Source organism: Ornithorhynchus anatinus, chromosome 3 (assembly GCF_004115215.2).
Source record: "Ornithorhynchus anatinus isolate Pmale09 chromosome 3, mOrnAna1.pri.v4, whole genome shotgun sequence".
Lineage (NCBI taxonomy): Eukaryota > Metazoa > Chordata > Mammalia > Monotremata > Ornithorhynchidae > Ornithorhynchus > Ornithorhynchus anatinus.
Window position 1 is genome coordinate 132,747,868 of NC_041730.1, and position 27,746 is coordinate 132,775,613.

Here is a 27,746-nt window from a genome sequence, read left to right on the forward strand (position 1 = left end):
CGGCGCGTCACTTCCGGTCCGCGCCGGCGGGAGGCGAGGAGGGGGTCGCGCATGCGCGCTGAGGCGACCCGGAGGCGCCGCGCCGAGGAGGAGGAGGAAGAAGAAGAAGAAGAGGCGGGCGCCGGGCCGAGCGCAGCGCTTCGCAGAGCCCCGAGACCCCCCCCCCGCCGGTGAGCCGGGCCGCCCCCTCTGCCCCACCCCCGCCGTCCTCCTCCTCCTCATCATAAATCATAATAATGATCATGTGCAGCGCTGACTCTGTGCAGAGCACTGGGCTAAGCGCTGGGGGACACCCGGGGTCATCGGGGGGGCCCACGGGGGGCTCCCAGGCTTCATCCCCATTTCACAGAGGAGGGCACTGAGGCTCATTCGATAGAATTGATTGAGCGCTTACTCTGTGCAGAACACTGGGCTGAGCACTGGGGGGAGACCCAGGGGCATCGGGGGGTCCCACGGGGGGCTCCCAGGTTTCATCCCCATTTGACAGATGAGGTCACTGAGGCCCAGAGCAGAATAATAATGAAGGTGTTTGTTAAGCGCTGACTCTGTGCAGAGCACTGGGCTAAGCGCTGGGGGAGACCCAGGGTCATCGGGTTGTCCCACGTCGGGCTCACAGGCTTCATCCCCATTTGACAGAGGAGGGCACTGAGGCTCATTCAGTCGTATTTACTGAGCGCTTACTCTGTGCAGAACACTGTGCTAAGCGCTGGGAGGGATACAGGGTCATCGGGTGGTCCCACGTGGGGCTCCCAGGCTTCATCCCCATTTCACAGAGGAGGTCACTGAGGCTCATTCGATAGTATTTATTGAGTGCTTCCTATATGCAGAGCACTGTGCTAAGCGTTGGGAGGGATACAGGGTCATCGGGTGGTCCCACGGGAGGCTCACAGGCTTCATCCCCATTTGACAGAGGAGGTCACTGAGGCACAGAGCAGAATAATAATGATGGTGTTTGTTAAGCGCTTACTACGTGCAGAGCACTGTGCTGAGCGCTGGGGGAGATCCAGGGGCATCAGGTTGTCCCACGGGAGGCTCACAGGCTTCATCCCCATTTGACAGAGGAGGTCACTGAGGCTCATTCATTCAATAGTATTTATTGAGCGTTTACTATGTGCAGAGCACTGTGCCAAGCGCTGGGGAGGTGACAAGGTGATCAGGTGGTGCCACGTGGGGCTCACAGTCTTCAGCCCCATTTGACAGATGAGGTCACTGAGACCCAGAGAATAATAATAATGATGGGGTCTGTTAAGCGCTGACTATGTGCCGAGCACTGCTCTAAGCGCTGGGCTGGATAGAAGGTCATCTGCTGGTTCCACGGGGAGCTCGCAGGCTGCACCCCCATTTTACAGAGGAGGTCACTGAGGCCCAGAGAATAATAATAACAATAATAATGATGGTGCTTGTTAAGTACTATGCACCAAGCACTGCTCTAAGCACTACGGTTGGTACAGGGTCATCAGACTGTCCCACATGGGGCTCACAGTCTTCATCCCCATTTTACAGATGAGGTCATTGGGGCACAGAGAATAATAATGATGGTGTTCGTTAGGCGCTTACTATGTGCCAAGCTATGTGCTGAGCACTGTTCTAAGCGCCGGGGGGGGGGGATACAGGGTCATCAGGTTGTTCCCCATGAGGCTCACAGTCTTATTCCCCATTTTACAGATGAGGTCACTGAGGCACATTCATTCATTCAATAGTATTTATTGAGTGCTTCCTATGTACAGAGCACTGTACTAAGCGCTTGGAATGTACAATTCGGCAATAATAATGATGATGGTGTTTGTAACATGCTTACTATGTGCCAAGCACTGTTCTAAGCGCTGGGGGAGATGTAGGGTCATCAGGTTGTCCCACGGTGGGGGCTCACACTTTTAATCCCCCTTTTTCAGATGCGGGAACTGAGGCCCAGAGAAGTGAAGTGACTCGCCCAACGTCACCCAGCTGACAAGTGGCAGAACGGGATTAGAACCCACGACCTTCTGATGCCCAAACCCGGGCTCTTTCCACTTAATCCCCCCCCCCAACACACACACACCTTGGATTTGGACCCCATCCGTCCATCCAGTCACTCCTTCATTCAGTCAGTCATATTTATTGAGCGCCTACTGTGTGCCCAGCACTGGACTAAGCGCTTGGGAGAGGACAGTTCAGCAGTAGAGACAATCCCTGCATTCATTCAATTCATTCAGTAGTATTTATTGAGCGCTTACTATGTGCAGAGCACACACCAGGCCCACAGTCCAGAAGGGGGGAGACAGGCATCAAGACTTGTAAACGGGTATCAATAGAATCAATAAAAACAAGTAATAATAATGTTGGTATTTGTTAAGCGCTTACTATGTGCAAAGCACTGTTCTAAGCACTGGGGTAGATACAAGGTGATCAGGTTGTTCCACGTGGGGCTCACAGACTTCATCCCCATTTTCCAGAGGAGGGAACTGAGGCCCAGAGAAGTGAAGCCCAAAGTCACACAGCTGATAAGTGGCAGAGGCGGGATTAAAATCCACCACCTCTGACTCCCAAGCCCAGGCTCTTGCCACTGAGCCACGCCGCTTCTCTAAATAAATAGAATTATAGATATATATATATATATACACATCATTAATAAAAGTAGAATTTCAGATAAGTACACATCATTAATATAGATTTATAGAATTATAGATAAGTACATATAGACACAAGTGGTGTGGGGCAGGGAGGTGGGAAGAGCAGAGGGAGCGAGTCTCCCCTCTTTAGACTGTGAGCCCGTTGTTGGGCAGGGTTTGTCTCTATCTGTTGCCCGGTTGTACTTTCCAAGCGCTTAGTACAGTGCTCTGCACATAGTAAGCGCTCAATAAGTACTAATGAGTACTAAGGGAGTAATAATAATAATGTTGGTATTTGTTAAGCGCTTACTATGTGCCGAGCACCGTTCTAAGCGCTGGGGTAGATACAGGGTCATCGGGTCCCATGCGGGGCTCACAGTCTTAATCCCCATTTTCCAGATGAGGTAACTGAGGCACAGAGAAGTTAAGTGACTTGCCCAAAGTCACACAGCTGACAAGCGGCGGAGGCGGGATTAGAACCCATGACCTCTGACTCCTAAGCCCGGGCTCTTTCCACTGAGCCACGCTGCTTCTCTAGGGGGAGGGGAGGAGGAGGAGAGGGAAAAGGGGGGAGCTCAGTCTGGGCAGGCCTCTCAGAGGAGGTGAGCTTTAAGTAGGGATTTGAAGAGGGGAAGAGAATGGGTTTGGCGGAGGTGAGGAGGGAGGGCGTTCCGGGACCGCGGGAGGACGTGGCCCGGGGGTCGACGGCGGGATGGGCGAGGACGGGGGACGGTGAGGAGGTGGGCGGCGGAGGAACGGAGCGTGCGGGGTGGGCGGTGGAAAGAGAGAAGGTAGGTGAGGTAGGAAGGGGCCAGGGGGTGGACAGCCTCGAAGCCTAGAGTGAAGAATTTTTGCTTGATTTCTTCATTCACTCATTCGTTCATATTTACTGAGCGCTTACAGTGTGCAGAGCCCTGTGCTAAGCGCCTGGAAAATACAATTCAGAAATGGAGACAATCCCTACCCAACAACGGGCTCACAATCTAGCAGCGGGGGAGACAGATAGTCATTCAATAGTAACGATTGAGATTTCAAAGCAAGTCAACAGGCATCACCTTCAGCCCCTGTGGAAACCTCCCAAAGTTGGTATTTATGTATTTATTTTACCTGTCCCGACCCCTGAGCTTCCACAGCTGAAATCCCACAGCTCAGAGCCCTGAGTAATAATAATAATAATAATAATGATGATGTGCTCAGACCTGTCCCGGCTTGCTGACCGCATCAGCCTCCTTGTTGACCTCACTGCCTCCGTCTCATACGTCACTCTGCTGCCCGGGCCATTTTTCTCCAGCGGCTTTGTGCGCGCAAGTAATTATTATTATGGTATTTGTTAAGCGCTTCCTAACGATGACTCTTCCCCCCCCTTCAAAGCCCTACTGAAGGCACACCTCCTCCAAGAGGCCTTCCCGGACTAGAGAAGCAGCGTGGCTTAGTGGCAAGAGCCCGGGCTTGGGAATCAGAGGACGCGGGATCTCATCCCGATTCCGCCACTTGTCTGCTGGGTGACCTTGGGCAAGCCGCTTCACTTCTCTGGGCCTCGGTTACCTCAGCTGTAAAATGGGGACTAAGACTGTGAGCCTCACGTGGGACAACCTGATTACCCTGTATCTACCCCAGCGGCTAGAACAGTGCTTGGCACATAGTAAGCATGTAACAAATACCGTAATTATTATCACTAAACCCCCCTTTTTCTCAGCTCCCCCTCCCTTCCTCTCACCACCACGACTCGCTCCCTTTCCTCTCCCCGCCACAGCGCTTATCTATATATTTCTATTTTTTCATATTAATGCCAGTTTACTTGTGATTTTTATGTGTCTATAATTCTTTTTATTCGTATTGATGCATGTTTACTTGTTTTGATGTCTGTCTCTCCTCCTCTAGTCTGGGAACCTGGTGTGGGCAGGGATTGTCTCTCTTTATTGCTGTAGTGTACTTTCCAGTCACTTAGTACAGTGCTCTGCGTGCAGTAAGTGCACAATAAATACAACTGAATGAATGAATAAATCAAGCAAAAACTCCTCACTCTTGGCTTCAAAGCTCTCCATCCCCTCACCCCCTCCTACCTCTCCTCCCTTCTCTCTTTCCACCGCCCACCCCGCACGCTCCGCTCCTCCGCCGCCCGCCTCCTCACCGTCCCCGTTCTTGCCCATCCCGCCGTCGACCCCCAGGCCAAGTCCTCCGGCGGTCCAGGAACGCCCTCCCTCCTCACCTCCGCCAAACTGACTCTCTTCTCCTCTTCAAAGCCCTACTGAGCGCTCACCTCCTCCAGGAGGCCTTCCCACACTGAGCTTCCCCTTTTCCCTCTGCTCTCTCTGTTGCCCTTCTACCCCCCTTCACCTCCCCTCAGCTAAGCCCCCTTTCCCTCCCTTCCCTCTGCTTCTCCCCCTTCCCCCGCCCCCTTCCCCTCCCCTCAGCACATTATTATTATTACCCTATTATTATATTTATTATATTATTTATTACCCTATTTATTTTGTTAATGAGGTGTCCATCCCCTTGATTCTATTTATTGCTATTAAGTTGTCTTGTTTTTGTCCATCCATCTCCCCCGATTAGACTGTGAGCCCGTCGATGGGCAGGGATTGTCTCTATCTGTTGCCGAATCGTCCATTCCAAGCGCTTAGTACAGCGCTCTGCTCATAGTAAGCGCTCAATAAATAGTATCGAATGAATACCACTGATCGATTGGGGGCCGACGAGCACAGGCGAGTCGCGGGTCACCTCCCCCGCTGTCCGAGCAGCGTACGACCCCCGGGGACCCTGCCTTCCCCTGCCTGTCTGCACAGGGACCCTTCATCCTGCCTGTAGAACAACATAAGAGAAGCAGCGTGGCTCAGTGGAAAGGGGGCGGGCTTGGGAGTCAGAGGTCATGGGTTCGAATCCCAGCTCTGCCACTTGTCAGCTGTGAGACTGTGGGCAAGTCACTTCACTTCTCGGTGCCTCAGTTACCTCATCTGGAAAATGGGGATTAACTGTGAGCCTCACGTGGGACAACCCGATTAACCTGTATCTACTCTAGCGCTTAGAACAGTGCTCTGCACAAAGTAAGCGCTTAACAAATACCAAATACCAACATTATTATGGCATCGTGGTTAGGGTATTGACCGAGCACATATTGCGTGCAAAACGCTGGGAAAGAACTACTCGGACGTTCTGTCACCTCCCCTGCTAAATTGGAAGGGGCTCATATCTGCACACAGTAAACGCTCAGTAAATACAACTGATTGATTGATGTCCCAAACGCTCAATACAGTGCTCTGCACGGAGGAAGCACTCGATCAATTTTTTTTAATGAATTAATAGGAATAGACAGTCTCTGGCCTCCGAGGGGCTCACAGTCCAAAAATGAGGAGATGAGGGTGGGGGAATGGTGATTGGCACAAAGGAAAGGAGAACAAATTATAATGATAATAATGGTACTTATTAAGTGCTTACTATGCAGCAAGCACTGTTTGAAGGGCTGGTGTAGGTAAGAGTTAATCAGGTTGGACATAGTCCCTGTCCCACTGGGGGCTCACAGTCTAATTAGAAAAGCAGCGTGGCTCAGTGGAAAGACCCCGGGCTTGGGAGTCAGAGGTCATGGGTTCGAATCCCGGCTCTGCCGCTTGTCAGCTGTGTGACGGTGGGCAAGTCACTTCACTTCTCTGGGCCTCAGTGAGCTCATCTGGAAAATGGGGATGAAGACTGTGAGCCTCACATGGGACAACTTGATGACCCTGTATCTTAGGGTCAGCGCTTAGAACAGTGCTCTGTACCGAGTAAGCGCTTAACAAATACCAACGTTATTATTATTATCATTCTTCTCTGCGCTTCAGTTACCTCATCTTTAAAATGGGGATGGAGACCGTGAGCCCCACATGGGACAACCTGATCACCTTGTATCTACCCCAGAGCTTAGAACAGTGCTTGGCATAGTAAGCACTTAACAAATACCATCATTATTATTACAGTGCTGCACACACAGTACAATGGAATGAAACATGATTGAATGACTCCACCAACTGTTGTTGTATTGAACTTCCCCAAGCGCTTAGTGCGGTGCCCTGCACACAGTAAGCACTCGATAAGTGACGTGAATGATGGTGACGGTGCTGCCGGACTCCGTCCTCTCCCGGTTCTCCTCTCACCTCTCTGGCCGGTCATTCTCGGTCTCCTTCGCCGGCGCCTCCTCCCCCTCCCATCCTTTAACTGTCGGAGTTCCTCGAGGGTCAGTTCTCGGCCCTCTTCTGTTCTCCATCTACACTCACTCCCTCGGTGAACTCATTCGCTCTCACGGCTTCGACTACCATCTCTACGCAGATGACACGCAGATCTACATCTCCGCCCCTGTCCTCTCCCCCTCCCTTCGGGCTCGCATCTCCTCCCGCCTCCGGGACGTCTCCACCTGGATGTCGGCCCGCCGCCTAAAACTCAACGTGAGCGAGACCGAGCTCCTCATCTTCCCTCCCGAACCCGGTCCGCTCCCAGACTTCTCTATCACCGTGGATGGCACGACCGTCCTTCCCGTCTCTCGGGCCCGCGATCTCGGTGTCATCCTTGACTCGTCTCTCTCGTTCACCCCACGCATCCTATCCGTTACCGAGACCTGCCGGTTTCACCTTTACAGTATGGCCAAGATCCGCCCTCTCCTCTCCACCCAGACGGCTACTTTACTGCTACGGGCTCTCGTTATATCCCGGCTAGACTACCGTGTCGGCCTTCTCTCTGACCTCCCTTCCTCCTCTCTCGCCCCACTCCGGTCTATTCTTCACTCCGCTGCCCGGCTCATCTTCCCGCAGAAACGATCTGGGCATGTCACTCCCCTTCTTAAACAACTCCAGTGGTTGCCTATCGACCTCCGCTCCAAACAAAAACTCCTCACTCTAGGCTTCGAGGCTCTCCATCACCTTGCCCCTTCCTACCTCTCCTCCCTTCTCTCTTTCCACCGCCCACCCCGCACGCTCCGCTCCTCCGCCGCCCGCCTCCTCGCCGTCTCTCGGTCTCGCCCGTCCCGCCGTCGACCCCCGGGCCGCGTCCTCCCGCGGTCCCGGAACGCCCTCCCTCCTCACCTCCGCCAAACTGATTCTCTTCCCCTCTTCAAAACCCTACTTAAAACTCACCTCCTCCGAGAGGCCTTCCCAGACTGAGCTCCTCTTCTCCCTCTACTCCCTCTGCCACCCCCCCCTTCACCTCTCCGCAGCTAAACCCTCTTCTCCCCCATTTCCCTCTGCTCCTCCCCCTCTCCCTTCCCATCCCCTCAGCACTGTACTCGTCCGCTCAACTGTATATATTTCCATTACCCTATTTATTTTGTTAATGAAATGTACATCGCCTTGATTCTATTTAGTTGCCATTGTTTTTACGAGATGTTCTTCCCCTCGACTCTATTTATTGCCACTGTTCTTGTCTGTCCGTCTCCCCCGATTAGACCGTAAGCCCGTCAAACGGCAGGGACTGTCTCTATCTGTTGCCGACTTGTTCATTCCAAACTCTTAGTACAGTGCTCTGCACATAGTAAGCGCTCAATAAATACTATTGAATGAATGAATGAATGGTGTTTGAGGCCTGGCCTCCTGGAAGCTCTGCCGGTCTTGAGAAGGAGAGAAGCGGGGTTAGAAAGAGAGTGGCCCCAAGAAAACCGATGGCGCTGCAATTTATAAAACATTGCGATAGGCCCGTTTAGGAAGACCCAGCTGTGAGACTTTTGCACTGTGATCATTCCCGTGCTGTGGCTCAACTCTTGGAGATGGTACGTGACTTTGTCAAAAAAGAGGGTGGCCCGTTTTCATGGTTTATGCAGCATCTGGGCACCCCATGAAAGGGACTGTTGGGCTTGGGAGGCTTACTCGCAGGAATTATAATAGTAACTGTGATATTTGTTAAGCTCTGGAGTAAGAGCTCGTGTAGGTACAAGATAATTAGGTCAGACCCAGTCCCTGTCCCACACGGCGCACACAGTCTAAGTAGGAGGGAGAATTTGTATCGAATCCCAATTTTACACATGAGGAAACTGAGGCACAAAGTAGTTAAGTGACCTACCCTTGGTCAGACAACGGGCGAATGGCAGAGATTGAATTAGAACCCAGGTTCTGTGACTCCCAGACCTGGGTTCTTTCCACTGGGCCTCATCATTTCTCAGGCTTGTCTCATCCAAGCTCAGTGGCCCTTAGGGAACTGTCGTGTGAGTTTGGGATTGAGAAACATCCGAGTTTACCCCCTTGTCTGCACAGGCGTGCTTCAGAGTCCCTTTATGGTGGTGACTTTGAGGATCGTCAGGCCGTGGGCCATAGAGAACTGAAAATACTCATCTCTCACCTTTCCATCTAAGAAATTGGCTGGTAGTAACACGTTTTCATCATTTTCAAGCTGGATAAAAATTTAATTCTGTACCTGATACCTGTCTGTTTTCTTCTTACATACTCACTGCTCCTGGATCATGCATATAATCCTTTTTAGTAGAAATAAAGCAGTTAACCTTTTCTTAAATGATAAAGAACCATTGGTCACATAATGGCCATTTCCTGGGCTCTTGATTATTTTTTGAGGCTTTATGAGATTTTCCTATCTTTCATTGAAATTCTACCTCTTTTTTCACCATTCCTTCTCCTGTTCATCAACTTAGTTGGAATTGCTTCACCTTCCTTATGTCTGTTGAGAATTTGTCGCACCGTCAACCGTTCATTCATTCAGTTGTACTTATTGAGTGCTTGCTGTGTGCAGAGCACTGTACCAAGTGCTTGAAAAGTACAATTCAGCAATAAAGCAGTCATTCAATCATTGCTTCTCCCTCCCTAACCCTGAACATTGATTTTTTTCTTCTTGCAGACCAACCACACCGTGAAAAGAAGATACGAGTTACTACTAAACCCCCGGAATTTCCAATACAGTCAACCTTTCTTTCCACAACATTGTGACCGCCCCAAGAGGTAAGATCAGACGTCGGCCACCTGTTGAATTGTTAGGCTTCTAAGAGGTAGAGTTAATCAGTCAATCGGTGGTATTTATCGAGTGCTTGCTATTTGCAGAACACTGTACTAAGCGCTTGGGAGAGTACAATATAACAATCAGACAAGTTCTATAAGCCATAGTTTATAGCCCAAGCTATTTGACATTTGGACAACATTTGGACACCTAAGCAAGGTGCTTAGGAGGGCGGTGGGATCTAGAAACTTTAGCCCTTGGAAGCGCATCCTAGAATGCTAAAGCCTCAGGCCAATTAGCGACTTCTGCACCTATGGCAGAAGCTGACATGAAGAGTGAAATGTGCTTTTTGATGGCCTAGAAAAGAACCCTATTTATTATGTTTAATGAGATGTACATCACCCACCCTGATTCTATTTATTTGCCATTGTTTTTGTGAGATGTGCTTCCCCTTGACTCTATTCATTGCCATTGTTCTCGTCTGCGCGTCTCCCCCGATTAGACTGTAAGCCCGTCAAAGGGCAGGGACTGTCTCTATCTGTTGCCGATTTGTACATTCCAAGCACTTAGTACCGTGCTCTGCACATAGTAAGCACTCAATAAATACTATTGAATGAATGAATGAATTTTCCTCCGGCTGGAACTGTGGGGGTTTCAATAATATTGAAAAGTGTGACCTCCTGGGAAGAGCGTGGCCTACTGGATAGAGCACGTGCCTGGGAGTCAGAAGGTCATGGGTTCTAATTCCAGCTCTGCCACTTGTCTGCTGTGTATACTTGAGCAAGTCACTTGGCTGCTCTGGGCCTCAGTTTCCTCTTCTGTAAAATGGAATTAAGACTGAGAGCCCTGAGTGGGACAGGAACTGCGTCCAATCCAATTAAATTGTGTATATACCCCAGCACTTAGAACAGTGCCTGGCACATAGTAAACGCTTAACAAATACCGTAATTACTATTATTAAGAACAAGGGTCTGGGAGTCAGAGTATCGAGCTTCTAATCCTGTTGTTGTGGTACTGTTCGTTCTTGTCAATTCCCAGAGCAGTGATTTGCAACCTTGTTTTACTCCGAAAGCTACCAAGAACACGAGGAGCGTGGCGGAGCCGTATTCCATTTCTTCCCACCTGCTGTCACCAGCCAGTGGAGCTGGAAATGAGGAGAGGGTTGGGTTCATTCACTGATTCGATCATATTTATTGAACTCTTACTGTGTGCAGAGCACTATACTAAACGCTTGGAAAGAACAATTCAGCAATGAGAGACAATCCCTGCCCACACCGATGTCAGAAGCAGCATGGCTTAATTCATTCATTCAATAGTATATATTGAGCGCTTACTCTGTACAGAGCACTGTACTAAGCGCTTGGAATGGACAATTTGGCAACAGAAAGAGACAATCCCTGCCCAGTGACGGACTCACAGTCTAATCGGGGGAGGCAGACGGCAAAGCAAAAGAGAACAAAACAAAAACAAGACAACATCGTCAAGATAAATAGAATCAAGGAGATATACACCTCATTAACAAAATAAATAGGGTAATAAATCATATATACAAATGAGCACAGTGCTGAGGGGAAGGGGAAAGAAGGGGAGAGGGAGCAGAGGGAATTGGGGGGCTCAGTCTGGGAAGGCCTTCTGGAGGAGGAGAGCTCTCGGTAGCCCGGACTTGGGAGTCAGAGGTCGTGGGTTCTGATCTCGGCTTTGCCACTTATCAGCTGTGTGACTTTGGGCCAGTCACTTAACTCCTCTGTGCCTCAGTTACCTCATCTGTAAAATGGGGATGAAGACTTTGAGCCCCATGTGGGACAACCTGATCACCTTGTATTCCAAGCGCTTAGTACAGTGCTCTGCACATAGTAAGCGCTCAATAAATACTATTGAATGAATGAATGAATACCCCAGTGCTTAAAAGAGTGCTTGGCACAGAGTAAGCGCTTAACAGATACCGTTATCATCATCATCATCATCTCATAGTCTAGAAGTGGGGAGGCAGACAGCAAAACATGTAAACAGGTATCAGTAGCATCAATATAAATAAATAGAATTATAGATAGGCATCAGAACAAGTAAAGCAGGCATTAATATAAATAGAATTATAGCTATGTACATAAATACACAAGTGCTTTGGTGCGGGGAAGGGGGCTAGACCAGAGGGAGGGAGTCAGGGCGATGGGGAGGGGGGAGCAGAGGAAAAGGGGGGCTTAGTCTGGGAAGGCCTCCTGGAGGAGCTGAGCTCTCAGGAGGGCTTTGAAGAGGGGAAGAGAGTTAGTTTGGCGGATGTGAGGAGGGAGGGCATTCCGGGACAGCGGGAGGACGTGGCCCAGGGGTTGACGGCGGGACAGGCGTGAACGGGGGACGGCGAGGAGGTGGGCGGCAGAGGAGTGGAGCGTGTGGGGTGGGATGGAGAAGGAGAGAAGGGAGGTGTGAGGTAGGAGGGGGCAAGGAGTCGAAGAAAAGAGCTAGGGCTGCTAGACCCCCACTTTGTGTCTTAAGCATATACATCTCTGGGTGAAAAGTGTTGGGTTTACCCAAGGTGCATAAATATATATATATTTTGTATATATATATATATACAAGTGGGAAGCAGTGTGGCCTAGTTGAGCCTGGGAGTCAAGGGACCTGGTTTCTAATCCCAGCTCCACCACGTACCTGCAGTGTGGCCTTGGGCAAATCATTTAACTTCTCCGGACCTCAGTTCCTTCATCTGCAAAATGGTGATTCAACACCTGTTTGGTCCCCTCCTTAGTCTGTGAACCCGATGCGGGACCCAATTAACTCCCTCAGCACTCAGTACAGTGCTTGGCAAATAATAATGATGGTGTTGGTTAAGCGCTTAGTATGGGCCAGGCATAGTACTAAGCACTGGGGTGGATACAAGCTAATCGGGTTGGACACAGTCCTTGTCCTGCATGGGGTTCACATCGTAATCCCCATTTTACAGATGAGGGAACAGAGGCATGGAAAAGTGAACTGACTTGCCCAAGATCTCTCAGCAGACAAGTGGCAGAGCCGGGATTGGGACCCAGGTTCTTCTGACTTCCAGGCCTCTACTGTATCCATTAGGCCACACTACTTCCCCAAGGTGCTTAATAAGTAGTATTATTTGCAGAAATGCATTTAGTAGTGCCTCCCACCTGCATAGTCCAATAATGATAAGAGTAATGGCATCTGTTAAACTCTTACTATGTGGCAGACACTGTTCTAAGCACAGGGTGGATACCAACAAATAGAGTTGGACATAGTCACTGTCTCACATGGGGCTCACGGTCTCAACCCCCATTTTACAGATGAGGGAACTGAGGCCCAGAAAAATGATAATAATGATGGTGTTTGTTAAGCACTTGCTGTGTGCCAAGCACTGTTCTAAGCACTGGGGTAGATACCAGGTTATGAGGCTGTCCCACGTGGGGCTCACAGTCTCAGTCCCCCATTTTACAGATGAGGGAACTGAGGCACAGAGAAGTTAAGTGAACTGCCAGAGTCCACACAGCAGCCAAGTGTTGGCGCCGGGATTAGAACCCAGGACCTTCTGACTCCGGACTGTATCCACTAGGCCATGCTGCGTAAATCCTTATTTTGTCTTCCTCCTAGGTTTGGCCTCTTTCACACCTCTGTTACTATTTAATAATGATTGTGGCATTTAAGTAATTACTGTATGACAGGCACTGTCCTAAGCGCTGGAGCTGATGCAAGATAATCAGACTGGATACAATCTCTCTTTCCGCATTCTAGGGGGAGGGAGAGCAGATACCTAATCCCCATTTTCCAGGTGAGGAAATTTAGGCACTTGCCCAAAGTCACGCAGCAGGCAAGGGGCGGAGCCAGAAGTAGAACCCAGATCCTCTAGCCGACAAGGCCTATGTTCTTGTCTTTCATGCTATTTGGTAAGCGTTTAGTCCAGTGCCTGGCACATGATAAGCACTGGGGTAGAGACAGGGTTATCGGGTTCAACACAGTGCCTGTCCTACATGGGGCTCACCGTCTTAATCCCCATTTCGGCATAATCCCGTGTGGTCGAGCCGGGATTAGAACCCAAGTCCTTCTGACTCCCAGACCCATGTCTATCCACTAGACCCTGCCTTTCCGCAGTGCTTTGGCCATGACCAGCGTTTGCACTCCTGCCCAGTGGCAAGGAGCCTTGCAACATTTTTGTAGGCACGAACCGTGACAACCGCTGAGCGAGGTTGCCGTTTCGCTCCATTGGTCCGTGTGCGGGAAGCACAGAAGTGCGGAAACAGAATTAGGAGACTCGATGCTCGGAAGGAGTCCGGTTGAGATGCGTTGGCATTCGTTAACCGCTCAAATTCCTTCTCCTCCGAGCTCGTTAACTGATGCCCGGATCTCAGAATTGTTTCTTTCGCCTCCAAGATCGCCCACCGTGATGTTCGTGACCCTAAACTGAAAGCATGAGCGAATTCCGGATTCACCACGACGTCAACGAGCTCCTGAGCTTGTTGCGGGTCCACGGAGGAGACGGAGCCGAGGTGTACATCGACCTGCTGCAGAAGAACCGGACGCCGTACGTCACCACCACGGTGTCGGCACACAGCGCCAAAGTGAGCGGCGAGAAGCAGCTGCCCAGCCGCGGCTCTTTCCCTGCGGAGCTCCTTAACCGTTCTTTTTAAGACGCTAGAATCTCAAAGGGGCTTCTGCCCATGGGTCTCCTTTTTCTCTTCTCAGAGCTCCAAAAACTGGGGCAGCTCAAAAGCAGTAAAACCTTACAACCCGCTCTGCCGCTGTGAGTTTATACCAAACAGCTGGGAAGTTTGAAGCAGCAGCTATTTCCCAGCCGAAGAAAATGGCTGCTCGTCTTTTGATTAAAAATAGGGAATAATCCGAACCTGGCTACCGCAAAGGTTTCGGTCCGGTCATTTGGGGGTGGTTTTTTTAGCCTGTGCCTCACATTACAAATGAGCAAGTCTGTAATTGCCCCCACCCCAAGACTATAAGCTAGTTGTGGACAGGGAATGAGTGCATTTATTGCTGTATTAGACTCTTCCGAGCACTTAGTACAAGTTCTGTGCATGCAGTAAGCACTCAAATACAGTTGAATGAATGAATGTGGTGGTAACAATCCTAAACAGATTGCACTCTCCTGTGCGTTTTACTCGGCTTTTTCTGTGTCTTGTAATGGCCGGAATGGTTTTTGTGATGGGTATTTCACGGAGTACAGAGAAGTTTTATCCCTTCCACTGTAGAGTGCGAACTGTTTAAAAAGAAGCTAGTCTGATTTTTTTTTTCCTCCCTCCTTTTCAAGTTATCTGGAAAGAGGTGTGCATTTTGACCTCTGCAAGTAGATTTTGCTCATTTAATTTTAGGGATTCGTTCATTTTGGCCTCAATGCTTGTGATTGTTTCATTTTCTTGCAGTTACTTTAAAGTGTTTTAGTAAGTATTATTGTAAACTTATTCCTCTACTTGCTCTATAGGTTAAAATTGCAGAATTTTCCCGGACTCCTGAAGACTTTTTAAAGAAGTACGATGAGCTGAAATCCAAAAATACAAGAAACTTGGATCCTTTGGTGTATCTGCTATCCAAGCTCACCGAAGATAAAGAGGTGGCTTGTTTATGGGCGGATGGGCATACTTGTTTAGAAATAGCTCTCTGAAAATCTCCACAATGGAAAGACAGTATACGAAACCTGCCTGCATCTGGAATTCAAGTTCAGAAAGTTTTCCGAAATTCCCTCTTTGGCAACCAAAAGAATGAAAAGACCCCTGCTGATTCGAATAATAATAATAATACTTAAAGTGATTACTGTGTGCCAAGCACTGTTTTAGGTATAAGATGATCAGGTCAGACACGGTCCCTGTCCCAAGTAGGGCTCACAGTCTAAGTAGGAGGGAGTTAACAGGGATTGGATCCCCATTTTACAGATGAGGAAATGGAGGAACAGCACAATGTGACTTGCCCAAGGTCACGCAGCAGGCAGATGGTGGAGCCAAGTTTAGAGCCCATGTCCTCTGACTTGCCAGGTCTATGTTCATCCCACTAGACTCGGGAGCTTCTTGCACAAATAATAATAATAATGTTGGTATTTGTTAAGCGCTTACTATGTGCAAAGCACTATTCTAAGCACTGGGATAGATACAGGGTAATCAGGTTGTCCCATGTGAGGCTCACAGTCTTAATCCCTATTTTACAGATGAGGGAACTGGGGCACAGAGAAGTGAAGTGACTTGCCCACAGTCACACAGCTCACAAGTGGCAGAGCCGGGATTCAAACCCATGACCTCTGACTCCCAAGCCCGGGCTCTTTCCACTCAGCGACACTGAAAACCAAATATTCACCGGTGCTGGGGTTTTTTTTCCCCTTTTCCTGATGTCTTTAAGCTTCATGGGGCTCTCTCGCTTCATCTGTCCCCATAACCGCCCCCTCTACTACCATGCAAATAATACAGGGTCAGTAAATGTTTTCGGATAACGGTAACAGAAGTAGGAATTTTGTTTCTCGTAGAACACATTTCTGTACTACGAAGGAATATTGGCTAGATGTTAATGAGGAATCCTGTCTGCGCGTCTCCTGTAGCTCCTCATTTCCATTATTAGGCCATTTCGACAAGGAACGGGGAATTTACTCTCATTGTGGGCAGGGCACGTGTCTGCCAAGTTGGTTCTGTTGTATTCATTCAATAGTATTTATTGAGCGCTTACTATGTGCAGAGCACTGTACTAAGCGCTTGGGATGAACAAGTCGGCAACAGATAGAGACAGTCCCTGCCGTCTGACGGGCTTACAGTCTAATCGGGGGAGACGGACAGACAAGAACGATGGCAATAAATAGAGTCGAGGGGAAGAACATCTCGTAAAAACAATGGCAACTAAATAGAATCAAGGCGATGTACAATTCATTAAGAAAATAAATAGGGTAATGGAAATATATACAGTTGAGCGGATGAGTACAGTGCTGTGGGGAGGGGAAGGGAGAGGGGGAGGAGCAGAGGGAAAAGGGGAAAAAGAGGGTTAAGCTGCGGAGACGTAAAGGGGGGATGGCAGAGGGAGTAGAGGGAGAAGGGGAGCTCAGTCTGGGAAGGCCTCTTGGTTGTACTCTCCCAAGCGCTTAGTACGTTGCTCAGCGTACAGTAGCGCTCAGTAAGTACAGTTAATCGATCTTTGCTACTCTCATTCATTCACTCAGTAGTATTTATTGAGTGCTTACTATGTGCAGAGCACTGTACCAAGCGCTTGGAATGTACAAATTGGTAACAGAGACAGTCCCTGCCCTTTGACGGGCTTACAGGCTAATCGGGGGAGACGGACAGACAAGAACAATAGCAATAAATAGGATCAAGGGGATGAACATCTCATTAAAACAATAGCAAATAAATAGAATCAAGGTGATGTACATCTCATTAACAAAATAAATAGGGTAATGAAAATCTATACAATTGAGTGGACGAGTACAGTGCTGAGGGGAGGGGAAGGGAGGGAGGAGGAGCAGAGGGAAAGAGGGGAGAAGAGGGTTTAGCTGCGGAGAGGTGAAGGGGGGAGCAGAGGGAAAGGGGGAGCTCAGTCTGGGAAGGCCTCTCGGAGGAGGTGAGCTCTCAGTAGGGGTTTGAAGAAGGGAAGAAAATTAGATTGACGGAGGTGAGGAGGGAGGACATTCCAGGACCGCGGGAGGACGTGGCCCAGGGGTCGGCGGTGGGATAGGCAAGAACGGGGGACGATGAGGAGGTGGGCGGCAGAGGAGTGGAGCGTGCGGGGTGGGCAGTGGAAAGAGAGAAGGGAAGAGAGGTAGGAGGGGGCAAGGGGATGGATAGCCCTCCAGGCCACATAGGATAGCAGTTTTTTTGTTATCTTTTGCTTTTGGATGCCTTAGACTCTCCAGTACTTGCAGCAGAATGCTAAAGAGCGAGCTGAACTTGCCGCCAGCGCCGCGGCGAGTAACGTCTCCAACTTCGCCATCTCCTCCGCCGCCCCCAAGATCTCCATGCAGGAGCTGGAGGAGTTACGCAAGCAGCTGGGCAGCGTGGCCACCAACTCCAACATACAGCAGGTCAGTTGGTCGGTCAGTCATATTTTTTGAGCGCCGACTGCGTGCAGAGCAGCTACCTGTACGCCTTGCTCCCTTCGGGTCCCAGGCTCAAATCCGGAGCCGCGCCGAAAGCCGGCCACGGGGCCCGTCTGCTTTCTGACTTCCCTGCAGCCGGGGGCTTGAACGTCGAAAGTACTCGGGTGAACCGCGAACCCCTATAGACTGTAAGCCCGTTGTGGGCAGGGAAGGAGTCTGTGTATTGTGTTATCCTCTCCCAAGCGCTTAGTACAGTGCCCTGTGCTCAATTAATATGATTGAATGAATAAACAAATGGTGTAAGAGAAGTCCCCGGCCCCGACGTTAGCCTCGTGGGATCGTCCGTGCTAGGGAGCAACCCGACCCAACTGTCGCAAGCCCCTAGTTCGTACCGACCAGGACCTTCCCGGGCCGGGGGAGCCTCAGTGTGACACGTAGTACAGTCAAATCACACCACTGGTCACCAAGTTTCCTGGGGAAGGTTTTACTTAATTTTACCGAAGTGCAAGGGAGTGACACATACGCACACTCATCACTCCACCAAGGGTCCAATATGTTTACGAGAAGCAGCGTGGCTTGGGAGTCAGATGTCTTGGGTTCTAATCCTGGCTCCGCCACTTGTCAGCTGATGACTTTGGGCAAGTCACTTCACTTCTCTGTGCCTCAGTTACCTCCTCTGTAAAATGGAGATGAAGACTGTGAGCCCCACGTGGGACAAGCTGGTTACCCTCTATCTACCCTGGCGCTTAGAACAGTGCTTGGCATATAGTGAGTGCTTCACAAACACCAGCATTATGATCACTGTTACCAGTCTCAAGGGTGTCCGTTCTGCCGATGCTTCTTCTTTCTGCTTCCAAGGACTGGTGCTTTCTGCTGCTCTGTGGGGGCCTCCTAGCAACTCAAAGCAGCCGCCTTTTATCTGCGTTAGGCGTCGCAGCTGTGACTCTACGGATCAGTCATTGACTGGTCCGGGCCCGTTCCCGGGTAGAACAGGGAGAGAAAGCCCTACCTCCCTCCGTGCTCTGCCCCCCGACAGGCCAGCAGTCATCTGTCTCAGGTAGAGCCCATCAGTGGCTTCTCAAAGTCTCTTCCTTCTTGTGGTTTGCGGATCACAAGTAGTCACTAATAAGGCAGCTTGTTGTGGGCTCACCACACCAACTATTTGCCCGTGCTCTATTAGGGGTTTTCTCTAGCGGAGAAGAGATCCTAGAGGAAAAACAGGTGGCAACTGGGGGAGAATAAAAAGATGCCCCTGAACTTTGTCCTTTCTCGGCGTCCTTTCTCTCGAAGCAGCGTGGCTCGGTGGAAAGAGCAGGGGCTTGGGAATCAGAGAACATGGGTTCTAATCGCAGCTCCGCCACTTGTCAGCTGTATGACTTCGGGCAAGTCACTTCTCTGTGCCTCAGTTACTTCCTCTGGAAAATGGGGCTTAAGACTGTGAGCCCCACGTGGGACAACCTGATTACCTTGTATTTCCCCCCCCCCTCAAGTGCTTAGAATAGTGCTTGGCACAAAATAAGTGCTTAACAAATACCGTCATCTACGTCCCTCGATTTTTATGTCATTGTTTTAAGCTCTCATCCCGAGCTTCCAAATCTGCCGGTTTCGTCATCGTTTCACTCCATTTTCCCCCACATCCCATATCACCTCTTCGCTCCACTCACTTCTACGTACCCTCCTCGAGCCTTTCTCCCACCTGTGAGGCCGTGTCTTTCTCTTTATCGCTCCTCTCTTGAGGTCCCTGACTCCGAAACCGTCCCCTTGTTCGTCCCCGCCAGACCCGCCACCTTCTCTTTCAAATCCCATCTCCAACCCTATTTCCAGAAAGTTAAGCCCCTGGGCCTTTTGACCCAGCGCTACGGCAGAGTTGGGCCTCGTTCTCTTTGGAAGAGAGTGATCTGCTCAAGTGACATTTAAGCACTCTAGTTCCCTTCCATCTTGCTTGGCGGAGACACGTGCAGCGTTGGTGTTAATAATATACTTGCATGATTAAAAAGACTAGTGTCTAATTGTCTTACTTGTCACTCTCTTGGGATCCCTGCCTCCAAAAGCGTCTCCTTCTCTCTCCGCCCCTGCCAAATCCGCCACCTTCTCTTTCATCTCCCATCTCCGACCTTATTTCCAGAAAGTTTCCACCTGGGGCCTCTGACCAGTTGCTGGCCAGTGATCCCAGGAGGGCCCTGCTGGTTCAGCAGGAGAAGCATCATGGTATAGTGGATAGAGTCTGGGTCTGGGATTCAGAAGATTTAGGGTGCTAATCCCCACTCTGCCCCTTGTCTGCTGTGTACCCTTGGGCAAGTCACTTCACTTCTCAGTGACCTCATCTATAAAATAAGGATTGAGACTGTGAGCCCCATGTGGGACATGGACTGGATTTGCTTTATCCACCCCAACACTTAGTACGGTGCTTAGCACATAGTAAGTGCTTAACAAATACCACAATTATTTATTATTATCATTCAGCGAGCCTCTCTTCCGATTTTCTGGGTAGGTTTCCGTCAGCCTTCCCAAACCTCTGTGCTTTGTGGATATTTTTGCTTGTTATTTTAGAGCGCAACTCTGGAGGCGGGGACAGGGTCCTGATGGAAAAACTCCTCGCCCGCTGTTTTCTCTTAGAAATTCTAAGCCCCATGAACCTAATAAACCAAGTAAATCTCTTTTTAGATCAAGTCTCAGTTCAAAATAACCTATTCTTCCAACACTGAATTGATTTCTCATTTTCCCTTACTTGAAAATTCTCTTTACCAGCCCTTGGAACTGACAAGAAAGCTTCTGCGAGACAAGCAGAATAAGAAAAATCTCGGCCATCATCTCCCGGTGTTCCCATCATGGGTGTACGAGAGACCTGCACTGATTGGAGATTTCTTAATTGGCACCGGGATGAGCACGGACACGGTTGTGCCTATAGGTATGTGACGAGCTTTTCGGAGCAAATCTTGAAACCAGTAAAATCCCAAAACCCCAAATCAGAAAGAGGTTATTTCTATCACCCCACAGACCTGAGGTAGGAGAACAAAACCGGAGAAAACCACCTTTACCCTATCTGTAGAGATGTGGAGCAATGAATAATAGAAGCAGCAAGAACAAAAGTCATGGGGCCATATTTTTAAGACAATGATAAAATTCAAAGAGAGCACCTCTCCCCAAATCTTCAGTCAGTCGATCAATAGTATTTATTGTGTGCGTACGGTGTGCAGAACGGTGTATGAAGCTCTTTGGAGAGTACAGTAGGAAAGAATTGGTAGACACGTTTCCTGCCCACAGTGAGCTGTCTACAGGGGAAGCAGACGGTAATATAAATAAATAATTGATTAATATACAATATACAATCAGATCAGACAGCCTACGGGCGGTGTGGGGATCAGAGCTCCGCAGCTCGTCAGGGAGGGTCCGTAGACCACCGTAGCCCTTGTGGTTGCCAACGTGGAGGTTGAAAGAGAGAAGTGGCAGGAGAGAGCTGGCATGAGAGCTCCTGGGAGCCAGTAGTGATTCGAATGGTTTCTCCCTGACTCCTTGCCCTTACTACTCTCAATTCCCCTGGTTGACCCTTCTGGATCTCAGACTCTTTCCAGCCCCTCAGTACTTAATAATAATAATTACCTTGTGTCTACCCTAGCGCTTAGAACAGTGCTCGGCACAGAGTAAGCGCTTAACAAATACCACAATCATTATTATTATTATTATAATTGTGGTATTTGTTAAGTGCTGACTCCGTGCCAGGCACTGTATTAAGCACTGAGTTAGATACAAGCCAATCAGGTTGGTCACAGTCCCTCTTCCCTGTGGGCCTCATGGTCTCAATCCCCATTTTATAGATGAGGTAACTGAGGCACAGAGAAATGAAGCGAGTTGCCCAAGGTCACCCAGCAGACAAGTGGTGGAGCCAGAATTAGAACCCAGGTCCATCTGACTCCCAGGCCCATCCTCTGTCCACTGCACTATGCTGTTTGTCATACTTATGTACTCTTATCCACTACTAGGGAAGCGGCGGGGTCTAGTGGAGAACGTGGGTCCTTGTCCAGGTTCCAGACGCATACCTGCCTTGTGACCTTGGGCAAGTCACTTCAGTTCCCTGGACTTCATTTCCCTCATCTGTAAAATGGGGATTCAGTAGCCATTCTCCCTCCTATGAAGACTGAACTCCCTGTGGGATCTGAATTTTTTATATCTATCCCGGCGCTTAGGACAGTACTTGGCATTTGGCAAACCCTTAACAAATACCACAATTATTATAATTATTACTATTTCCCCTGTCCCTTATCTCTTTTGATGTCTGCTTCCCCCCTTAGACTGTAAGCTCCTTGTGGGCAGAGACCACATCTATCAACTCTGTTTTTCTTTCCCAAGTACTTAGTATAGTGCTCTGCCCACATTACTTAATAAATACCATTGATTGATTGATCGATTGATTGGGATTTGTTTGGCCAGGAGCTCCAGACACATCCACAAGAATTTCCGATAGCTAACCTGCGCCCGTGCTGTGTCAGTGGATGTTTTTCACGGTATCTGTATGTATGTCAGGCACTGTATTAAGCGCTGGGTAGATACAAGCTTATCCGTTTGGACACAGTCCTTATCCCACGTGAGACTCACGGTCCTAATCCTCATTTTACAGATGAGATAACTGAGGCACAGAGAAGTTAAGTGACTTGCCCCAGGTCACACAGCCGACTCGTGGCTGAGCCGGGATTTGAACCCACATTCTCCTGACTCCCAGGCCCGTTCGCTATTCCCTAGGCCATGCTGCTTCTCGTGTTGCTTTAAACACAAAAGCAACCCTATTTCTTTGGTTTTAAAAAGGTAACTGTGTTTGCCATATGCTTCGTTCAGTCAATAGTATTTATTGAGCGCTTACTATGTGCAGAGCACTGTATTAAGCGCTTGGAATGTACAAATAGATAACAGAGACAGTCCCTGCCCTTTGACGGGCTTACAGTCTAATCGGGAGAGACAGACAGATAAGAACAGTCACGTTCCACAGATAGTTTGATAAACTGAATCCCTTAGTCTGATCACTGTTTAATTGGTTGTAATACATCTGAAAGATTGAGCTCCTAAACAATTACTCTTATTCCCGGATCTATTTTTGATATTTCCTTAAATAGCAGAGACAATGATAGCGATGCTTAATCAGCCAAAACTAAGTACAGCGCCTTATTTCTCAAGCTGGCCCCAGAGCCCAGGATAGGACCTATCTAAGGAGGGGGGAAAATGAGGAGGGAAATGACTCAGAATGTTATTTTCAGTGACTGTTGAGTGTGCTGTTTTTAACAAACTGTGATTTCAGCAGTGAAAATGTCAGGCAGAAGATGAAAGAAGAGCTTGGGAACTTGGTAATTAACCCCTAGGACTTTTGCTCTGCCTTTTAAATAGGGACTTTGCCCTTAGCCTCTCAAGAGCTGACCATAGTGGAGGACCTGCTCTATGTTTTGATTGGAGTGGATGGACGATACATCACAGCCCAACCTCTCGTCGGCAGACAGAACCGGGCTTTCCTAGTGGATCCCAATCTGGATATGTCAATAAAGGAGCTGGTGAATCGAATACTGCCAGTAGCGGCAAGCTACTCCACGGTAACTCGGTATCTATCTCTCCCACTGGTGACCCGATGATTCGTTTATTCATTCGTTCAGGGCTATTTATTGAGCTCTTACTGTGCTCAGAGCACTGTACTGAGCTCTTGGGAGAGTACAGCACAGCAATAAACAGACCCATTCCCTGCCCACCGCGAGCTTACAGTGTAGAGCCGGGGAGACAGATATCGATACCAATAAATAAATTACAGATATACTCACATCCTCTCTCGGGGCCCTGAGTTTTACTCTGCAAATCCTCCAGCAGGAAGAAGAATTTTGTCTTTGTGAGATTCTTCAATTCCTTTTCTCCTACTCCCTTCTGTGTCACCCTGGTTGGCTCCCTTTATTCACCCCGCCCGACCCAGTCCCTTAGCGCCTGTGTACATCTCTGTAATTTATTTACCTAATTATTCATTCAATAATATTTATTGAGTGCTTACTAGGTGCAGAGCACTGTACTAAGCACTTGGAATGGACAAATCCATTGTCCATGGGGAAGGGCTCCTTCCCCTCTGCCTTCAAACATGCCCACGTCTCCCCCATCCTAAAAAAACCCGCTCTCGACCCAACTTCCCCCTCCAGTTATCGCCCTATCTCCCTACTACCCTTCCTTTCCAAAATCCTAGAACGAGTCGTCTACAATCGATGCTTAGAATTCCTTAACTCCCATTCTCTCCTAGACCCCCTCCGATCTGGCTTCCGTCCCCTCCACTCTACCGAGACTGCTCTCTCTAAGGTCACCCGTGACCTCCTTCTTGCCAAATCCAATGGCTCCTACTCCATTCTGATCCTCCTCGACCTCTCTGCTGCCTTTGACACTGTCGACCATCCCCTCCTCCTCCATACCTTATCTCACCTCGGCTTCACAGACTCCGTCCTCCCGGTTCTCCTCTCACCTCTCTGGCCGGTCATGCTCGGTCTCCTTCGCCGGAGCCTCCTCCCCCTCCCATCCTTTAACTGTTGGAGTTCCTCGAGGGTCAGTTCTCGGCCCTCTTCTGTTCTCCATTTACACTCACTCCCTCGGTGAACTCATCCGCTCTCACGGCTTCGACTACCATCTCTACGCAGATGACACGCAGATCTACATCTCCGCCCCTGTCCTCTCCCCTTCCCTTCGGGATCACATCTCCTCCCGCCTCCGGGACGTCTCCACCTGGATGTCTGCCCGCCACCTAAAACTCAACGTGAGCAAGACTGAGCTCCTCATCTTCCCTCCCAAACCCGGTCCTCTCCCAGACTTCTCTATCACCGTGGATGGCACGACCGTCCTTCCCGTCTCTCGGGCCCGCGATCTCGGTGTCATCCTTGACCCGTCTCTCTCGTTCACCCCACGCATCCTATCCGTTACCGAGACCTGCCGGTTTCACCTCTACGATATCGCCAAGATCCGCCCTTTCCTCTCCACCCAGACGGCTACCTTACTGTTACGGGCTCTCGTTATATCCCGGCTAGACTACCGTGTCAGCCTTCTCTCTGACCTCCCTTCCTCCTCTCTCGCCCCGCTCCGGTCTATTCTTCACTCCGCTGCCCGGCTCATCTTCCCGCAGAAACGATCTGGGCATGTCACTCCCCTTCTTAAACAACTCCAGTGGTTGCCTATCGACCTCTGCTCCAAACAAAAACTCCTCACTCTAGGCTTCAAGGCTCTCCATTACCTTGCCCCCTCCTACCTCTCCTCCCTTCTCTCTTTCTACCGCCCACCCCGCACGCTCCGCTCCTCCGCCGCCCACCTCCTCACCGTCCCTCGGTCTCGCCCGTCCCGCCGTCGACCCCCGGGCCGCGTCCTCCCGCGGTCCCGGAACGCCCTCCCTCCTCACCTCCGCCAAACTGATTCTCTTTCCCTCTTCAAAACCCTACTTAAAACTCACCTCCTCCGAGAGGCGTTCCCAGACTGAGCTCCTCTTCTCCCTCTACTCCCTCTGCCATCCCCCCTTTACCTCTCCGCAGCTAAAGCCTCATTTTCCCCTTTTCCCTCTGCTCCTCCACCTCTCCCTTCCCATCCCCACAGCACTGTACTCGTCCGCTCAACTGTATATATTTTCGTTACCCCATTTATTTTGTTAATGAATTGTACATCGCCTCGATTCTATTTAGTTGCCATCGGTTTTTACGAGATGTTCTTCCCCTCGACTCTGTTTATTGCCATTGTTCTCGTCTGTCCGTCTCCCCCGATTAGACCGTAAGCCCGTCAAACGGCAGGGACTGTCTCTATCTGTTGCCGACTTGTTCATCCCAAGCGCTTAGTACAGTGCTCTGCACATAGTAAGTGCTCAATAAATACTATTGAATGAATGAATGAAATCGGTAACAGATAGAGACAGTCCCTGCCCTTTGACGGGCTTACAGTCTAATCGGGGGAGACGGACAGACAGAAACAATAGCAATAAATAGAATCGAGGGGAAGAACATCTCATTAAAACAATAGCGAATATTTACAACTATTAATGTCTGGCTCCCCCTCTAGACTGTAAGCTCCTTGTGAACCTGGAATGTGTCTATTATATGGTTACAGTATACTCTCCCAGTCGCTGAGTACAGTGCTCTGCACACAGCAAGCACTCAGTAAATATGATTGACTGATTGATCACGAGTCCCTCCCCTCCCTACATTGGCTGCTGTGAATGAAAATGAGACTTCTGTTTCTCCGGCCCGTACTTCACTTTGCTGCCAAGATCGTGTTTCTACAAAAAATGTTCGGGATGTGTTTTCCCACTCCTCAAAAAACTCCAGTCATTGCCCATCCACTTGCGCGTGGGACAAAAACTCCTCAGCATCGGCTTCTAAAGCATTCGGTCATCTTGCCCCCTCCTACCTCATCTCACTACTCTTTTACTACAACCCAGCCCACACTTTTTGCTCCTCTAATGCCTACCTTCTCACGTACCTCGATCTCGTCTTTCTCACCGCCGACCCCTCGACCACATCCCGTCTCTGGCCTGGAACGCCCTCCCTCGTCAAATCCGACAGACGATGACTCTCCCCCCGCCTTCAAAGCCTTACTGAAGGCCCATCTCCTCCAAGAGGCCTTCCCTGACTAAATTTCTTTCCCCTTCTCCAACTCCCTCTGCATCACCCTGACTTGCTCCCTTTGCTCTTCCCTTTGTTCTTGGTTCTTGAGAAGCAGCGTGGCTTTGTGGAAAGAGCCCAGGTTTGGGAGGCCGAGGACGTGGGTTCCAATCCCGACTCTGCCACTTCTCTGCTCTGTGACCTTGGGCAAGTCACTTTACTTCTCTGGGACTCAGTTACCTCATCTGTAAAATGGGGATTAAGGCTGTGAGCCCCACATGGGACAACTTGATTACCTTGTATTTACCCCAGTGCTTAAAACAGTGCTTGGCATAAAGTTAGCCCTTAACAAATCCATAATTATTATTCCCCCCTCCCAACCCCACAGCACTTATGTACATATCTGTAATTTATTTCTCTTAATGTCTCTCTCCCCCCTCGCCACCCCAGACTGTAAGCTCGTTATGGGCAGGGATTGTGTTTATTGTTGTATTGTACTCTCCCAAGCGCTTAGTACAGTGCTCTGCACACAGTAAGCGCTCAATAAATACGATCAAATGAATGCTTTCATTTGCTTTTTGCTTTGCGGGGAAGGATATTGGTGCTGGAAGCCCTGGAAGCCGCATGTATTAAGCTGTCTTCCTTTCCAGTGGCATGTGTTAAGTGCTTACTATGTGCCAGGCACTGTACTAAGCACTGGGGTCGATACAAGTTAATCAAGGTGGCAGAGTCCCTGTCCCACATGGGGCTCACAGTATTAATCCCCATTTTACAGATGAGGTAACTGAAGCCCAGAGAATTGGAGTGCTTAGCCCAAGGTCTCACAGTAGGCAAGTGCAGATCTGGGGTTAGAACGCAGGTCTTCTGTCTTGAAATCATTGTTACGACTGTTTGGAAATGTTTTTCTACAGTTTCAGTGATCATTCATTCATTCAATCGTATTTATTCAGCGCTTACTGTGTGCAGAGCACTGTACTAAGCGCTTGGAAAGTACAGCGTGGCTCAGTGGAAAGAGCCCGGACTTGGGAGTCAGAGGTCATGAGTCCGAATCCCGGCTCTGCCACTTGTCAGCTGTGTGACTGTGGGCAAGTCACTTCACTTCTCTGTGCCTCAGTGACCTCATCTGTAATATGGGGATTCAAAACTGTGAGCCCCACGCGGGACAACCTGATTCCCCTGTATCTACCCCAGTGCTTAGAACAGTGCTCGGCACATAGTAAGCGCTTTACAAATACCAACATCATTATTATTACGATACAGCAATAAAGCCATAAAGATCAGTCAGTCCATGATATTTATTGATCGCTTGCTGTGTACAGAGCACGCTGTACTGAGCACTTGGGAGAAGACGGTACAACAGAGTTGGTTCACACGCTCCCCGTCCACCGGCAGTTTGTGATGTAGAGGGAGAGTCTGTAATTTTTTCTAGAGGAAAAATATGCCTTTTACTGGCCTCAACCAGTGTTGGTAGCTTAGCTTCTCTTGGGGCCCAACTAGTTTCAGGTTGGTAGGTGCCCTCTCTAACTCTTCAGCAGCCCTAGTTTTGCAGAACGGCGTGGCCTAGTGGATGGAGCACGGGCCCGGGAGTCCGAAGGACCTGGATTTTAATGCGATTCCACCCCTTCTGTGCTGTGTGACCTCGGGCAAGTCACTTAATTTCTCCATTTC

General features: G+C 49.5%; 1 protein-coding gene across 1 annotated transcript in view; it reads left to right on the forward strand.

Annotated features, from left to right (window-relative positions):
• The first annotated feature begins 40 nt into the window (after positions 1–40).
• Positions 41–27,746, forward strand: part of TUBGCP2 (tubulin gamma complex associated protein 2) — a 53,537-nt gene continuing 25,831 nt past the window's right edge. Inside the window, exons 1-7 of the mRNA XM_029060917.2 lie at positions 41–170; positions 9,393–9,493; positions 13,854–14,041; positions 14,914–15,042; positions 17,305–17,481; positions 20,245–20,404; positions 22,870–23,077. Of these exons, the coding sequence (XP_028916750.1) occupies positions 13,892–14,041; positions 14,914–15,042; positions 17,305–17,481; positions 20,245–20,404; positions 22,870–23,077 (824 nt within the window). The 5' untranslated portion in view covers positions 41–170; positions 9,393–9,493; positions 13,854–13,891. The remainder of the gene's footprint in view (positions 171–9,392; positions 9,494–13,853; positions 14,042–14,913; positions 15,043–17,304; positions 17,482–20,244; positions 20,405–22,869; positions 23,078–27,746) is intronic.